Here is a 17,901-nt window from a genome sequence, read left to right on the forward strand (position 1 = left end):
AGCTTGAACTTTGAGATGGACGTTTTTCACTGTTTTCTGACATTTTATAGACAAAAGCGACAGGTTGATTTATCAATGAAACAATCGATAATTAAAAAAATTGTTAGTTGCAGCCCTGAAAAAGTTTATTTACGGTAGGATATAAACGTATCTTAAAAGCTGCTAAAAATGCTACGGTGAGCTACGATTTTTTTGTTCACCAAAGGTAAATGTGATTTCAAAGATTCCCACCGATTTACAGCGAATCACTGATCACGGTGATTCCACTGACATTAACTCATTACTACCATTTTTTTCCTGCTGGTGAGGCCTTGCCTGTAGATTTCCCATACGAACTTAAGGGGACAGGCTTCTTAGCTGTCGAATCAACTGGTTAAAGCCTAAAACTGTTTCTGCAACTGATGAATTCTGAGGAACATTTAGGGCCTGACTGACAATTATATTGCGGATGCTAAAGTCTTCCAGCGCTTCATCAAACGTATTGGTTCCTGTCGATATAGACACAAAAACGATTCAAATAAATCAGTCTTGGCCAGGGAAATGGTGTTTTCCCTCAGTAATCCAACCACCCCTTCCTTTCCAAATGTTTTGCTTCCCTCAACAAGAAACCTGTATTTGAAAATGGAGCTAATATCATGCTCACAGATCTCGTTCCCTGTTCCCTGCTGACTTTATTTGGACCGTCGCTTCTTCCTCCTGGGGGCTGTATTCAGTTTGGATTCTGACCACAACTTCAGCGTCTGTAAAATCCATCTCTGCGTCCTCAGCAGCACATCAGAACGTCTGACACCGTGCAGAATGAAAAGTGAAAGAATTTTTATGGGCTCCTCAAAATGGGACCACATGGGGACCTCAGAGGGATCTTTGAGGAACTCCTTAATGGGGGTTTTATGAGCACTAACAGGACTGTTTTCCACAGCATTACAAAGCTCAGAATAAGGTCAGAGCTATTTGTCTGCAACTGCTGGCTCCACACCCAACGTCCCACTGCCGTCGTATAAAACCCCTCAACAAAGAGTCCAAACTGTAGGAATTATAGAGAAAGAGGCCGAACTACAACGACAGCGAAAGGAGAACCGACAAGTTTAAGCACTTTAAGGTGCAGCTCCTCTTATGGCCACTAGATGCTGTCTTCTCCGAAAAAACACTACACCTGTTTGTAAGTCAGATGGAAAGTTGACATTTTGACTCACTGACGGCAGACAAGTTCTTTTTCTGAGAAATAAAACTGAAAATCACTTGGACAGTTCTGTTTCTATTCCTGATAAATCCGCAGAGAAAAGTTCAGACTCTGGACCACACAGGGGGGAATTTTCTGAGTCTTCTACTAGTGCGTATAAAAACTTCTTTACACAGAATTACCTTTATTTAACAATTTGAGTTCAAATGTTAATCAAAAAGGATTACGCAATTACGATGCGTTATTACAAACAGTAATGGTACATAATTAGCACCACAACTCGTCACCTCCGCAGTCACGTGTGGCATTTGTAAGTCAGGATTAAACGGGCCGTACAAACATCCCTGACAGTTGGTTCCTGTGTGCTGTCAGTTTCGCTGGTTTCAGATCTGCATTTGTGAATTCTGAGGTTTCGGATCAGCAGCCACAGCTGATGAAAAGTGGTGAGGGCAGCAGCCCCGGTTCATCAGAGGAAACAGACAGAGACAAAACGAGAAGTGAGACCAAAAAACATGAACATGAACAAGAACATTTCACTGTTTCTAGGAGACGTCTGAAAACCATCTGACAGAGTCTCACCAGTAGTGGAGCTAAAAATGTGAAGGCTGCCCTGAGGGTGGCGCTAGAGGACATTAAAATCTAAAGGGTTCATCCTCTGAGGAGCAGAAATTGGATCTGGTCCATCTCGTGGAAATCCGCCCATTAATTTTGAATTTTTTTTTTGGAGGGTATAAGACGCAATTTTGTCCTCATGGTGGCGCTGGGGAAAAGGTCAGAAGGTCACCAAAATCATACGGAATTATCCTCTGAAGGTCCTGAATAGTTTTTGTTGAATATTTTGCTCTGCGCTGAGGCGCTCAACCAATTTAGCAAACTTGGAACTTGGTTTTCTGTATGTCAAAGCCACGGGTTTAAAGTACACTTTGGCTAAAAGAAAATGTATCTTTGTTTTAATTTACATTATTATTCTCGTAAAAAGACACTAAAATTGAACATGAATGAAAGACAAGGCAGTAAACGACAATTTTGTCCAACATAAAGTATCAGGTCTCAAATTTATTATTTGATAGATTCATTAAAAAATTATATAAATGCAGGAAATAGTCAACTTTTTTTCCTTTTTGTTGAGGGATCTCTGAAGGACCTCTGACGTTATTGCGCCTTTGCTGAAACCAAACTTCCATCCCATGCAAAGGATAAAATCTAAGAGTCTAGAGCCGGGGTAGCACCTCTGAGGGGCCACACTGAGCCAAATGTTACCACAGAGGCGGTGATCCTCATTACAATTCATCCTGAGGGGAACATGAATGTCTGAACCACATTTCATCTGAATCCATCAGATAGTTGTTGAGGTATTTCAGTCTGAGCCAAAGTGGCGGACTTTCAGACAAACGAGGCCCTCGTTAGAGCCACGCTGCATTGAGCGTTCACTGTAGTATAAGGTGTCAACGTCAGTCCGAGCACGTTCCCTGTGCTGCTAGGATGCTGTGACCTCTGACCTTTGCCGCCTGTAAGTTCTGCCATTAACGAAACGTCGGTTAAAAGTTGAGCGATGACTGAATGTGGAGGCCCACTGCTCTCTGAGTTCGAACAATATGAGGAAGTGAAAGAACTATTCTCAAGACCTATTATGCAGCAACACAAAGGACCAACAGCACGTGCACACACACACACACACACACACACACACACACACACACACACACACGGCCGTGTATCCATTACACTGTCTCACATTCATTTCTTGGAGAATTACCAAAACCATTACCACTACTTGTCCAGCCCTAACCACTGATTTACGTTATGGGGACCTGCTTTTTGTCCCCAAAAGGAAGTGGAGTCCCCACAATGTGACCGTGTAAGCAGATTTATGTCCCCGCGAAATGAGCAACATCAGTTGCTAAAGATATAGAATTGTAGTCAGCGTTAAATCAAATTCCTTTCTTAAAAAACGCTGAAAGACCCGCTGTTCTCGGAGCCATGACCTGTCGGAGTTAGAGTCCTTCGTGGAGGCCATCAACAGCAGCACTTTCTATGTGGAAGTTGAAGGTAACTGAGATAAATACTGAGGGGTGTACAAATAATGTGCTCACTCTGAATGGACAGTCTCTACGCGGACGTGTTGAACTGTGAATGGTGGCATTGTGGTTGTGAACGGTTTAAGAAAACAACGCGTATTTGCCGTCAACCTCGTCAACTCTCCATCCTAGAGTAGGTTTGGGTTTAGTGGGAGGGAATGGGCTGGTTTGGGGAGCAGCACCAGACTAAACCGCTCAACATTTACTGACTGACTGTGTGAAAACCTCGAAGCTTTGTCCCCCTCACGCTCCGCCTCGCTGCCTTGCACCTCCCCTCCCAACGCACAGGTCGTACCTCTGCTGATTCGTTGTTTCTCTCCTGACAGGATACCGGGAGTGTCGATGATGCTGATGCTCTGAAGAACCTGATTGGGCATCTGAGAGCAGATAAACCTGAAAACACACACACACACACACACAGGAGGGTGAGAGTCAGCTATTCGTCACATTTTTCTGTAGTCTCCAACAGGGACAGAGGGGTCGCTCGACAGGCTCTCGACCACCTGTCCCCCTCCCGTCCCCCTCATCCCCGTCAGAGACATACAGAATGATTTAAAACCAGCTGTAAGCAGAAAGATCAAAACCCACGTAAACCAGCTCATTTAAGGAAATGTCGAGATAGACGGTATCAACAGCTGCAAGTAGTGCAGCACTTTGCTAAAGCGCTAAAAAATCCTAACTCATAAATAGAATCCATTAATAACAATGAAAAGGTTATTACTCCCCTGGTATGACTTGTTATGTTCCTCTACAGAACAAAAGGACAAAAGAAAAATCCAGAAACAGCTTTCGCATTCCCACTTTTATTCCTACAGGAAGACAATTAGAGCTCAGTTTGTCTCCCCAGAGGAAGAGGAAGGCTTTTTTTTTTTTTTTTACTTTTTATTTCACTTTTCATCTTTTTCTGCAGCTAATACCCAGAATTTTGGCATATATGTGGCATATTTTCCTCGCGAAGTGGAATGCGTAACAGGGATGTACTGTATATAAGAACTAGAATCGGACTCAGTAGAGCGCACACCTCCGCCAAGGCCAAAAATGATGAAAATGTCGAAACATGCTCTATTTCTGCCCTATACGATAAAGAAAGGGATGAAAAAAAAATTCCCGGAGCCGCCGCTTTAACCAGATTCACACCAAAATGCAGCGGGCTCTTCCCCTGGGCCGCGCCCCGTCCCTCCACCAAGTTGGGTTCAAATCGGCTCAGTACTTTTAGTGTGAGCCTGCTGTCAAACAAACAGAAAAGGGTGAAAAAACAACTTCCTTGTCGGAGGTAACAAAGAAATCCAGATGATTTAAACACTGCTTTCTTTTTTTTCCCCATCAGTAACAACATTATTTAGTAAGAAATCTTTGTACCATTAAGATTATTACGCCTTTTCTTTTCCTTCTTTAGAAAAATGTTTTTAAAAAGACCTGATTTTAAATTTTTTTAATCTCTTTTTGATCATTTCAATGTATAAATGAACTGAATCTGAACATGAATGAACAGAGGACTAAATCAGCGTCTTCCTGTCGCGCCTGAATCCTCCAGGTGGACTAGCTGACTCCAGTTCTTACATCACGTTCCGGTTTGGTTTTGTTGTGACAGCCCCTCCACAGGTCGGAGCAGCTGAAGTGATTTATTATCCGGATCTTCTGCTCGTGCCGTTGTTTCAGTCAGGAAGGACCCGTGTTGTTTCACAGAGGTGAGGAGCTACGGACTCGTTTACACAACTAAAGTGCAACAGCAAACGTGTTTCGTACAAAGACATAATAACGATCTGATTATGTTTCTATTCACATAACGACGATGGTTTTAATTTACGTGTCAAGTTGCAAACGCTTCGACACTGAACACATCAGTATGTTCACGTGTTTGTTTTCCGGCAAAACGTCTGATCCCACAGCGCAACACCCGCCTGTGGTGACTCCAGCGTCGTTCAACTGGTTTACGGTTCTGTTTAGACCCTCGCAGCACCTGGTTCAGGATCTGGAAAGATCCTGGTCTGGTTTAATAGAGATAAGGTTCTCAGTGACTTCAGACACAACCTGTTTATTTACACTGAACCAAAACCACCATCTTTCCCGAACCTGGTCTCTGGTTTGTACGTCCGCCACCTCCTGGTGACGCCGCTGACGTTAATTAACGGAAAATACATTCCCTCTGAGCATAGTCGAGGCAGCGATTACGTTTCCCACAAAGCGTGTTTGCTGTTGCAGTTCAGCTGTAATGAAAGCGTGTGTGTGTGAGGAGAGAGAGAAACCGTCTACCACCTTGAATTACATTTAGGTTAAATTTAGCCGACAGCAGCTATAAATTGTCTCGGTGCATCGGAGCTGCAGGCTGGCGGCGGGAAAAAACAGAACCGCCGCTCTGACACGTGGTGACGCACACCAACTTCCCCACAGACAATAACTTATTGTGGAAGGTTCCTCCGTCGCACCGACCGGGACGAGATAGGATTCCTGGTTAGAGGAATTCCTCAGGTACATATCAATACACACACACACACACACACACACACACACACACACACACACACACACAGAGTTGGAGGGTCAACTGTCCTTCCATTTCCTCTTAGAAATATTTCTGGACAGAGGAAATTCGTTTGGACAGGGGCGTTTTTAGCTAAATTTAAACCCCCGATACGAACTCTGAGGGCTGAGGAATCTGACAGCCACCGTGTGTGTGTGTGTGTGTGTGTGTGTGTGTGTGTGTGTTTATACATCAGTCTGGGGTGAAGGAGGTCACTTCCCAGGTTGTGAGTGTTTTGAGGAAAGCAGTGACAGGAGTGTGAAGACTTGCCAGGATATGTGTGTGTGTGTGTGTGTGTGTGTGTGTGTGTGTGTGTGTGTCTCATGTTTTCTGACAAACAGCAGTAGAAAGTCAAAAAACCCTGTTTCCTTTAAACGAGACGACAGCAGTGGAGCAGCGAGGCCCGGTCGGTCAGGTCTTCATCCTGACTCAACAGTTGCCCCAACGCCGTCGGCCATCACCCATCACCCGTCACCCGTCAGTCAGTCAGTCAGTCAGTCTGTCTGTCTGTCTTTTCTGTCATTTTGTGATTTGGTCATGGAATAAATATTAATAAGGGAAAAAAAAAAACAAAACCTATCTTCATATAATTCAAATTAGTTCTAACTCAATCAACTATAACAGCAAGTTTATACACATCAATGCATCAGTATTGATCGCTCACTAATAATATGATACATACTTGTATATCCCTCACAGGGCTTGAACTTTCTGCAGAGTTTATACTTTGCTTTGATACTTTAAGTACATTCATCCGTCGGCACTTTTGTACTTTTGAATGCAGGACTCTTACTGGTAGCGGAGAATCTCCACGCTGTGGCAGTGGTGCTCCCACTTAAGTACAGGATCTGAGTACTTCTCCCGGCTCCGCTCACTAAAAAGATTGGCTGCCGTCCTCTGACTAAACGACGTTCCTGCCTGCAGGGAGTCACGGTAACATTCCACAGCTCAGAGAGACTTTGACAGGAATGAGTTCTCTTAGTTCTTCCCCATTACAGCCCATGAAAACCCTCCCGTATCCATAACAGTGCATATTTACAGAACATCTTACATAACGTGAGCGCAACATCAGAGCACCTGAGCATCTACACGTGCAGGACGAAACACCTAGAAAGGAAATGTGCTCAGAGATAAGTCACTCCCATTGCATCGCGGGTGTCACAGAAGGTTCTACGGTGTGTGTGTGTGTGTGTGTGTGTGTGGCGAGAGCAGAGAAACGTGAAGCTCTACAGCTCCACAGTCGATAAGAAAACAAGGCCGAAGCAGCGCCTGAGAGGAATCCCTCTGTAAGGATGAAGTGGCCACCAGGGGAGGTTTACGGGCTACTGGCATGATAATGCACTTTCCCTCACCACTGATTTCACAAGCTACACGACGACAGATAAGATAAAACCTATTGATCGGTGATTAAAGTGATTAACGATCCCGGAGATCAGCGGACGAGCATCCATTATGGAATAATCCACCAGCTGATTTGGGTTTTTATTGATTATTAATTTCGGCCATCTGACTGAAATTGAGTTTTAGTCTTTGGAGAGCAAACAAGTCATTAGCTGTAATTGCATTTCGGTCATTTGATTATTGGTAGTTTTAGTCCAGTTTTTGCCATGAACTTACACTACTGGTCAAAAGTTTGAGGACACCCCCATTTCCCCAGTTTTTAATGAAATTTCAGCTGTGAAAAACCTTAAATGGTGCAAATGTCAGCAGGAAACTGCCAGAGGTATAAAAAAAAAATTAAAAAGAAGTTGAGGTAATCACAACCTGAGAAATCCTGTAAACCTGATAGAAAATAGGGTTTTTTTTCACTCTCGGCTTTTTCCTGCAGCAGTGGAAGGAAATGAAGCCTTGAACGTTGAACGATTCTGTCTGTACAAAGGCAGAGTTGGAGCAAAGTGTGTTCCTACACCCTCTGATTCACCATCAGGTCAACACTGTGCTGCAGGAAGTAGTTACTGGTAAACTGGTGTCAGACTGGGAGACACCAGAGAGAGAGACAAGTAACAGAGGAAGACAGACTGGTTGGTTGGGGCTTCGTCCTACAGCAAGATAATGACCCAGAACGTTAGGAGAACAGAACCAGACGGCGGCTTCACATGATGGAAGACCAGCACAGCCTCCAGACCTGGACCCCAGGGACCTGGTTTGGGATGAACTGGACATAATGTGAAGGCAAAGCAACCTGCAAGTGCAACAGTGTTTGGACCAACTTTCTGAACAATGTAGAAAGAAACGTCAGGAGTTCAGCTGCTGGACGAGTCAGAAATTCAGAGTCAGTGCAGTTCAACAGGAAGATTCAAGGATTCCTTGAGGTTTTTAATTTCCGATTTAGTTTGGTTGTTCTGCGCTTTAATTTCAGAAACACTGAGAAATGAATCTACAACAACTGGAAAAATGGAGGTGTTTTTGAGGTGTAGTTCTGAAAATATTAGCAGTACTTCAGAGGAAGATTGAGATCAGGCGTACTCAAATACAAGTCACAGAGGTCCACTTGCACAATCTCAACAGTGTCACAGGAGTGCAGGTGCAGGAGGGTTGGGTTGAGTAAAAACCCCAGAACTGTGAGCATAAAACATAAAATTTTTCTGTACCAACTGTTGTGGTGTAAACACTGATGTTAAATGTTAGTGAGTTTGCTGCGTTATGTCTTTTCACTGTATCCAGAGCTTAAAATGAGTCCATCTGTCCATAATTCACTTGTCATTTATTTCTTTTTTTGACAAAAACCGTAATAAATTGACCTCAGGTTTCATTTACAGAGGTTACCTTTTTATTTTGCCCCATTTTCCTCATGGAAAAAGCTGAATTTTTGTTTTGTCATAAAGTGAATTCTGGGACTGTACAGAGTGAAAGTGACTGAATAACTGGACTGATCAGAGGAAAGTAGCCTAATGTGGATTCTGGTATTATTCAGCCTCAAAGCACTGGTCTGAGACTGGTCATGATGTTGCCATGATTGGGTCCATAATCTAATGAAACACATCGATGAAACAAATCTGAAAAATAAAACTGTAAAAACTGTAGCCAGGAAACTTGTTTCAAGCAGAGCAGGATGATTTCATGAGGATTTATTAAGATGAAAATGAGTCTGTGGCGTTTTGTTTTCTGTTTGTTTGCTCCAAAGTTGAAGCGTGTGTGTGTGTGTGTGTGTTTTTTTACCTGTTGAGGAAGGAGTTTCCAAACGCGTTGAGTTTCCTGAAGGGCTTCTTCGGGTCAACCACCAGAGCGTTGCCGGGGACGACGCCTTCGTTCTCGCCGTACATCACGGCGATGAAGCCGTCGGTGGTCGGCTCCGGACCGATCCTCATCCCCGGGAAATCGTGCTCCAACAGATACCTGGGCAGAGCGGGACAGGACAGGTCGAACATCAGCGGGTTCTATTTTCACTCTGTTCTTTTGTCGTTTTCTTATTTTGTTTGTCCGTCCCGTTTTATACTGATGAGACCCCGATTATTAACTGATTAACTGATTAATCATGTTGTATATTAACGCTACAGTTACCAGAGTTTAAGTTATGACCTTTTTAATACTCACAGGAAAACAACTCGTGTGTGTGTGTGTGTATGAAACATATGTTTTGATGTGTTTTACAGATCCACACACAATAAGCAACCATCTGCTTTATGGCTGATGAAAGTACTGCTGTTGCCTTAGATCAATGGTTCCCAGATATTCATTTCTATTTCATTGCTGTGTGTTTATTACATTTCTCCCCGCAAACAAAAACAACCTGTTTCAAACGTAGGAGAACAAAATGAGCAACACGCATCAAAATCACAGCATTATATGGAAAACCCTGGTAAATATGCTGCAGCTTGGACTGGGGACGTCGACAGCTCGCAGGTCAACATCAATCAGAAACAGCATCCGGAGGAAGAATGAAAGATTTGTCTCCATAAATAAAGGGCTGTCTTTGGTTACATTTCTATCTGATACAGGTCGGTCCATAAATGGGACGTCTTCCTTGGTTTTAAAACATTTGGGAACCACTGCCTTGGGGTAAAAAGATGCCATCATCATTTCTGTTAGAGGGCTGCCGGCCACGCTGTTCTGGATACGGCTGTGGCGGTTTGAATTCACGGCTCTGTACCTGCCGTTTACGTTGCTCAGTCATTTCATTCATCTGGTAAGTCAAACCGGGCGTGAACCAAACAGCCTGCCGCTGCCTTACAGCCACATTTACTCTGCGCGTCTTTGTCTCTCAGTCAGTGGATCTGTCCCGTTCAGTCAGAAGGGAGCTGGGTTAATAAAAAAAATGTCAATAAAATAAAAACAAAACACTTCTTTCCGATCCTTTCATCTCAACATTGACCTCGTCGACCTCTCGCACGCTTTTCCTCGTTAAAGAAGAATGAGAAAGGAAGGAAGAGATGGAAGACGGCTGCAGCGAGTCTCTGTCCTCTGACTTCCTGTTGTCGCGATCCACATGGGCATCAAAGAGAGGAGAGCCAAAGATGGAAAACTACCAGAGACCGTTACTAGGAACTCTGAGCCGGTTTACGGCCCCACAACCCTCGGCCCAGAGTTTCGTCATCATCAGCCGTCGTGTTTTCACTGAGCTGCTGATCCAGAGGGACTTTCCCCGAGACGAAGAGTTTCCGTTATCCGCTGTGGTTTGGGAAATGATCGGCAGAGACCGGCCGGATGCCGACTGTGATCGCTCGGTTACTGAGGTTACACAAGCGCCCAAATCCGGGATCTGAGATCCGGGTAGTTCCCGAGAATTCTCATTCTGGAAAAACCACCTGCAGGAACCTGAGGTGTGTGTTCGTGTGTTCAGTGCGGTCATACGTGCTGAAACACAGACAGCTTTCTCCAAACCTCATAAGCACCACCACAGAACCGACATAGTTCAAGTCTCAAGTCCGACCCAGAAATGTGGTCATTACAGCGACACAACTAGATCAACTTTTCAGCTGCAGCCATTTCGTCTAGTTTCTACCGGTTTTCATCCTAAAATGGCAGCTCACAGTTCAGTTGTGTGTGTACGTATTGTCTGAGATACTTATGAGACATATGAGATCGAGGACGAGACGACCGCCTGACTTTGTCACTGCTTCTCCACCTCCCTCATCCAAAGTTTATTTTTAGTGAATGATCCGAGTCATCATCCCATGCTGACAACAAAAACCCTCAGATAAAGGTGAGTGTCAGGAACAGGGAACAGCCTTCTTTTCACTTACATACAGCAAAGATTTAGTGTCGGCCATCGAGCCGCCTACGCTCCGAGACTGGCTTGACCCCGGACTCTCTTTTTCTCTTACGAAGGGTCACGAGAAGCAAAACGTAGTCGCTTCCAGAGCTCGGAGACTCTTCTTTCCACACATCTGCTCGGCAGCAAACAAAAGTCAACATAGCAAAGCTCCAGCTCAGACTTGATGACACTTGCTACCTGAGCTGTAACGATTAAGCAGGAGAATAGGATCCTGCTGTGACGGTAATGTGGTCTGGAACTGATCCAGTTCCAGACCACAGGTGAGTAGCAGGTGGTAATGGGCTCAAAGCTTCCCAGTAAATCCACAGCTGCTGTACTGCAGCACTTGCTGCTGGGAGACCATGTCTTATTCACCGGCAACGCCGACAGAAACCAGCTGCTTAGACCTCTTGACTACAACCACCAGAGGCTGGATCACCAACTGGGCAAAGTGGGCAACTGCACAGGGACCCGACCCTCAAGGCCCCCCAGATTACCTGTGCAGTATTTACATTCATAAAACCGCATCTTATTTTTGTCCCAGCGCACCTCTGTGGGTTAATCCGGCCCCGATTAACCCACCTTCCATAATAACTTCCATAATATCTAGACTCTGTTTACATAGCTCCATTCCAACAGGAGAAGACAAAGAAGTAGAGAAGTAAAGAAGAAGAAAAAAAGAAAAAAGAAAAAAAAAAAAAAAAAAAACAAAAAATAAAAACATAAAAGAATGAGAGGTTTGAAAGTGAATCAACAAATGTGAAAAACTCAAAAAAAAAAAAACAAATAACAAAATTGTGTTGTAGATTGAGCCATTTAACAACCCCCCCTAAGGCAGCAGTTGCAAATATGGAAGCAGAAAGAAGGGTTGGCCAATACTAAAATAAAGCCTCTCCTCTCTCTGGAGAACAGGGATCAGGGATATTATTATGTATTTTTTTTCTTCTTTTTTTTTTTTTTTTTTTTTGTACATTTTTTTTTTTTTTTTTTTACTGATGATGGTGCAAGAATAAAAGGTTTGGGGGAGGGTGGTCACCAAAATGGATTCATCCTCTGGGAACCATTAACATCTAACATTTAAAAAAGTCCTGGAGCTTAATCCTTTACACTGCCTCTGATCCTGTCGTGTTTATACTACAACGTTACACCAGACTCTGAACTGTCCCTTCTGCGTGCACCAATCAGAGACCACGCTGCGACCTCTTTGTGGTCCTCGAGCCGTTCACTGAACCACAAAGAGGTCGCTGGTTTCATTTCACCTCTGTCAGAGAAGAAGAACAGCATTACATTTGTTGACTCTGCAATTTGCTGAAACCTGTTCCCATGATTCACAGCGCTCCTCCAAGTTCCCAGGACTCTTGCTCTGGGAAGGGTGGGGTCTTAGGAGTGGCCCGCTCGCCCACACACACACACACACACACACACACACACACACACACACACACGCACACACACACACACAGAGCCAGCAGCCAAAAGTTCTCAGCTTGTGTTGGGCATAAACTGATGGTTTAAACTCTGGTTTGATGCCAAAACGCATGACTGTTTGTACCCAACATGTAGACAGACACACACACACACACACACACACACACACACACACACACACACACACACACACACACACACACACAGTCTGCAGACATTGTGTCTTATCTAATTACGATTAGATAAGCTAAGTGAAGTGTAACTGTCTATAAACAGGGCAGTTTAACTAAATAACCTTGTTATGGTGTGTCTGACCACGCGTGTATCAGCAGGTGGTTGTGCAGCTGAGACCACAGTGAAACCGCTGCCTGTTGCTGTATTCAGCGACACTGATAACGTTTATGAAGCCTTCTTCCGACACGGAACCCGTTCCGACTCGTTGCCCTGGCTTCATCTACCTGTTTTGTGATTTGTTGATTCACAGATTATTTTCATGTTTAACTGACTTAATTAAAAATGTCAGAAAATAGTGAGAAATTAGACAACATCTTTTTTTTTGTCTTTTTTTGTCCGAACACAAAGATGTTCAGTTCAATGTCACATAAGTTGGAACTAGAAAGAGAACTGTTGGTTTTTTGGCCTGATAATGAATTAAAACGACTGTCGAATAGTTTAATAGTGTGATTACTCAACTACCTGTCATTCATCGTCTTTTATGCACACAATCCGTTTAGAAAACAGTGAAACATTGTGAAAGAGCCGGTTTTAAGTTGTCGAGGAGATCGACTTTCTCAGATCAGATCAGAGCCAAACAAGGCTAAAAACCTTTGCACAACCAAAGTTGAACAAAAACCAAACCGACACTTTCTCCCTGCGTTTTCGATGTTTATAAAAGCTGCACAGACGAAAAAATGAATATCCAGCAAAACTCTTTAGTTACAGCATGTGAGCAAAGAGGAATGAAACCAGAGTCCGAACTCAAAGTAACAGCCCGTCGGTCGGTTTTTGTCCAGAATTTGCTCTCGAACAAGCTTAAATGATGATACCAGAGGGTTTCACTGTGAGGAGGGGGGCTGAGCGTCCATCGCCTTCACGACGGTAATTGCGGCTAAGTTTTGAAATCCATCAGCAGAGCGGCCTGAGGGAGAACGAGAACACTCATGAGGAGCATCAACACAAAAGGCTCTGATGGAAAGAGCCACAGTGATCGTACGACGGTTGTTTTGGAGTGTGAGAGGAAGTGGCGGTGGAGTGAACAGTTGTTTCCTTCAGAATCACTTTCCCGTTAATTATTGACCAACGTGAGCGTGAAAATCGATACGCGTTCATATTTACTCGTCTGTCTGGAACCTCGCCCTTGATGTAACTTGTGCAAAATTCTTTTTACAGCTTATCAGCAAATCTTTTCTCTGCCGTCGCAAACTCGATTTCATCCCGGAGGAGGATTTTTTCCCCACGTTCACAAAGGCTCGGAAATTATTTCTGAACATTATTTCACAAACTCGAAATCTGACTGACCCTTATTTGAGCCCATGCACAAACTTTACAGGTGAGCAGGTGACATTTTTACGAAACGTGGCAAATGTCTCATTACATCAGTGTTTAATGTTGTTTTAACACATGCAGCCATACAAGAACTCTGCCTGAACAATATACAGTTTAAACTCAACAAATTGTTGCCCAACTGGCTCAGCAGCAACAACCACAGATTTTTGCTGGAGCCTGGTTCTGGCTGCGGCTCTCGGAGCGCTGATTGCGTCAGACTGTGGGAGACTCTGCAGGTCACGGCTCGTCTCTGCTGCCGGAGATCCAGGTGGAAAGTCGCTGTCGCTCCGCCTCGGATAACACCCTGCTCTGCGGTAACCTTCCTCTGACAGTGCTGAGTCCTGACACACAAGCCGCCGGCGTCTGACGGTCGTCCTCGAAACCCCCGAGGACCCTCGAGGGCGACCGTCAGACACGCGTCAGCGCTTATCAGCCGCTTTGGATGACTGAGCGTGTCAAAATAAAGGAATGCGGTGTGTGCTGGGTGCAGTGATAACCAAATCTAAAACCACGAATCCTCTTGTCAGCCAAAGACTTGAGTACATATATTTCCTGCCACTCGTGTGACTTATTGCTGAGAAGAGACTTTAAATGGGAGGATTTTCATATGAAGTCTGTCTGAACGTGCCTGTGTAAGTGGTATAACCTGACCTAGATAAAGGTTGGTTGACCTGCATGTGGCACCACCATCACTTTCCAAAACTCAGAGATATTCAGTGTATCAATTCACTGATTAAGGTAAAACATGTCTAGACCCCGAAGAGCAAGACAAGCCAAACTCCACTGAAAAATGTTCCTAATTAAGATGAAAGTTTTATTTGGCAGCTGTAGTTTTATAGTCGAGAAAACCTTTTCTATCTAACAATGGTCTGCCCTTTAGTTCGGCATGCACCTGATCCACATCTTTTTTTCAACACTTTTGCTGTTGCTTCCCTTGGCAACATACTGATAAAAAGGTGTAACTAGCATCGAGAAACAAACTAAAAACTTGCTGCCCTCTTTAACTGCACATGTGCTCCGTTCGTTTGTTTTTTCAGCCGAGTTTACCATGAGACCAGCTCGATTGGTTCGGCTCTACCACTTGTGTATGGCTTGATCTTTCTTGTAAAGACCGCGTAGGGGGCGTAAACTGACCCAACACCCAATAAAAGGTGGTTTGGCCCATCGTGTGGCACCGCCATCAACGTCCAAAACTCAGTGATATTCGGTTTAGCGATTATATCACACAAAGAAAAGCAGCAAATCCTCACATTCAAGAAGCTGAAATCGGAGAATGACCGGCATTATTGCTTATTAAATCACTTCCATGATTAACTGACAAAAAGGTCAAGACCCTGAAGAGAAAGTCGCGCCAGACTCCACTGAAAAAGTATCCTATTTAAGACCTCCTTCCTACAGGAAAAGACTCTGGTCACTCCTCAGATCAGCATGCACCCGTTTGCTTGTTTGGTTATTTTTGTTTTTTAAAGGCTTGTTGTTGATTCCACCTCCATCTTCTACCAGAACGGACTGATGAGCGGTGTGACAAGCACTGAGAACCCAATCTAAAACACGAGCCCCCTTTAAAATACACACCTGCTTGTTGGACTTAACGTTGGCTGAATCCACCATTGGAGTCGTGTCATTCGTTTGACATCTGATATTATGCCACAGTTTGTTTCTTATTCGTGTGTGTGTGTTTCCCCCTGAGAGGCAGTGTGTTGATCAGCTCTCTAACTCGTGACAACGCGCGCCCGCCTCCAGGGCGGGAAACAGCCATATTGGAGATTTAAGAAAACACTGAGGTCATGAGTCCCACGTGCGATAACAATCACCGGCAAGGCTCAGAGTTTCACACGGAGAGTTACGCTGAGCTTTGCTGACAGGAATCATTTGTGTCGTGACGTTAACTTTATCAATCGTCAGCTTTGATCAATTTTGCAGAAAAACCGTTTGAAAACATCTCATCGAAACCCAAACCACGGACGTATGTAAATGTAAAACAAAGGTTTGGCCCTGGATCCGACCGTACAAGTGGTTTATCCAGAGGCCAAACATCTCCAGCTGCTGTTCTTCCTCTGGTGCTTGACAGGAAAGCGTTCAGGAGGAAAACGGATGGTGTGATTAGGGGGAAGTGGAAAGTGAGTCCCATTTTCTTCTGTACCGTACAAATTACGATGGTTTATGAGAGTTAACTTTCCCTCAAGTGGCTCGACTACACACTGAAAAATTCTGCTGTCAACTTTGTCTCAAGCGCCTGGAAAAGAAGGCAACAGGGATTATTTCATTAATATTTATTCAGATTTGTCCAATACTGAATAGTAAATGGGTTTTTTTTGTTTTTTTGTGAAAGATGTTTAAGCTGCTTCTCCGTTCTTGGACTTTCTCTGTTGTTTGGAAATGCACACGCAGAACTCTGGTTAATGTGAATATACGGCGTCTCGTACGTCCATGATCTCACTCTGTTAATCTTATATAATTAATGAAACATGGCCTCTATGGCCATTGAACGACTCATTAAAAGCTGCTGAATCAGCTGTGATCAGCTCCTGTCTGCAGCGTAGCCGTGGAGGTCCAGACAACTGTCCCTGGATCACTGAGATACTGAAGGAAACTTAGAAACAGGAAGGTTCTGAATGGAGTTCTGCAGTCAGAAGAACAGCCATTTTCCTACAATTTCGAAGAAGGTTTCTAGAAATTTATCCGCGATGGACATCAGAGGTAACGATGTCCTTGGAAAACTTCAGCCACAGTGAATCTAAAAATATGTGCGTCAAGCTGAAATAGCAGTATACGCGTTGAGTATTGATTGTTACCTCAATGGTGGCTACGTCCCTGAGGCAGAGACCCGAGAGTGTGTGTGTACGTGTGTGTACGTGTGTGTGTGTGTGTGTGTGTACGTGTGTGTATATGTGTATGTGTATGTGTGTGTGTGTGTGTGTGTGTGTATCTGTATGTGTGACCTTCATCAAGTCTCCCAGTTGAGCTCCCGATCCAAACTGACTATTTTAAAACTCTCCTCTTTGAAACCCAGAGTGTTTTATTTCAGCAAAGAAACCAAATCTCGGCCCCGACGTCTCCCTGTCCGGCGTCGGTCCTCCTGCCTTCAGATCTCACTCTAATAACAAAACCGCAGGAAATATCACAGCCGCCTGCTGCCGCTACGGAATAAAGGGACAAGCCGCGCGAATACACAGAACAATGGCAGATCGGTTACACAGAACTGATGATCCGAAGACGCTTTCAGACGGAGGACACCTCCGTCCCGTACGCCTGACAGCGCCGTGGGAGCCCCCGTGGAAACTGGTCGATCACTAGGGCCCTGCTTCAGCGAGGCTGCCGCGTTTTAATGGCACTACGGTACCCAGGAGCCTCGGCTGCTGCCGGAGCTGTCCACTCCACGCTTCACGGGACAAAACCCAGCTGCCAGGTTACATATGAGTCACAGATGATTTCCGCACCACAGACCACATCGGAGCGGAGGACCCCCGCACGACGGGGGGCCCTCGCGGTTGCCCGGCAACTCCTTATCCCACAGTTTAAATTTGCAGGAGGACTCGGTTGGAGAGGATTGTCTGAGCTTGTGTGTAAAAACACACACACACACACACACACACACAACACAACAAATGAATTCAGTAATGGCACTGGAGTCTGAAAACCGTCCGGTTCCACAATAAAAGTTGGATTTGCAGCTACAGCTCATACACGTCCCTTCGGTCTGTGAGCAGGGGGATGTAGACACCCGTGATCTGTCTTTGAGGTTTTCACAACCAACTCAAAACTCGGATCACCAAGGTTAAATAATGTCAAGACCTTGAAGGGACACTCATGCCGGACTCCACTGGAAAATAATCCTTATTAAGACCTCCTTGTGGTTTGGCCACACTTCACTTCCTATGTGCCAAGTTTGCAGATGCCACATTGGCACAAGTCTGAGCCACCAAGCAGTCAGTCTTCTGAAATTTTTTTTTTC

At 44.5% G+C, this 17,901-nt stretch overlaps 1 protein-coding gene across 1 annotated transcript in view; it reads right to left on the reverse strand.

Annotated features, from left to right (window-relative positions):
- ehd4 (EH-domain containing 4) overlaps window positions 1–17,901 on the reverse strand; it is a 58,918-nt gene that overhangs the window by 19,157 nt on the left and 21,860 nt on the right. The window contains exons 4-5 of the mRNA XM_040137049.1: window positions 8,939–9,115; window positions 3,554–3,651 (exon numbers count right to left, since the gene is read on the reverse strand). Of these exons, the coding sequence (XP_039992983.1) occupies window positions 3,554–3,651; window positions 8,939–9,115 (275 nt within the window). The remainder of the gene's footprint in view (window positions 1–3,553; window positions 3,652–8,938; window positions 9,116–17,901) is intronic.

Source organism: Xiphias gladius, chromosome 10 (assembly GCF_016859285.1).
Source record: "Xiphias gladius isolate SHS-SW01 ecotype Sanya breed wild chromosome 10, ASM1685928v1, whole genome shotgun sequence".
NCBI classification, from domain to species: Eukaryota; Metazoa; Chordata; class Actinopteri; order Istiophoriformes; family Xiphiidae; genus Xiphias; species Xiphias gladius.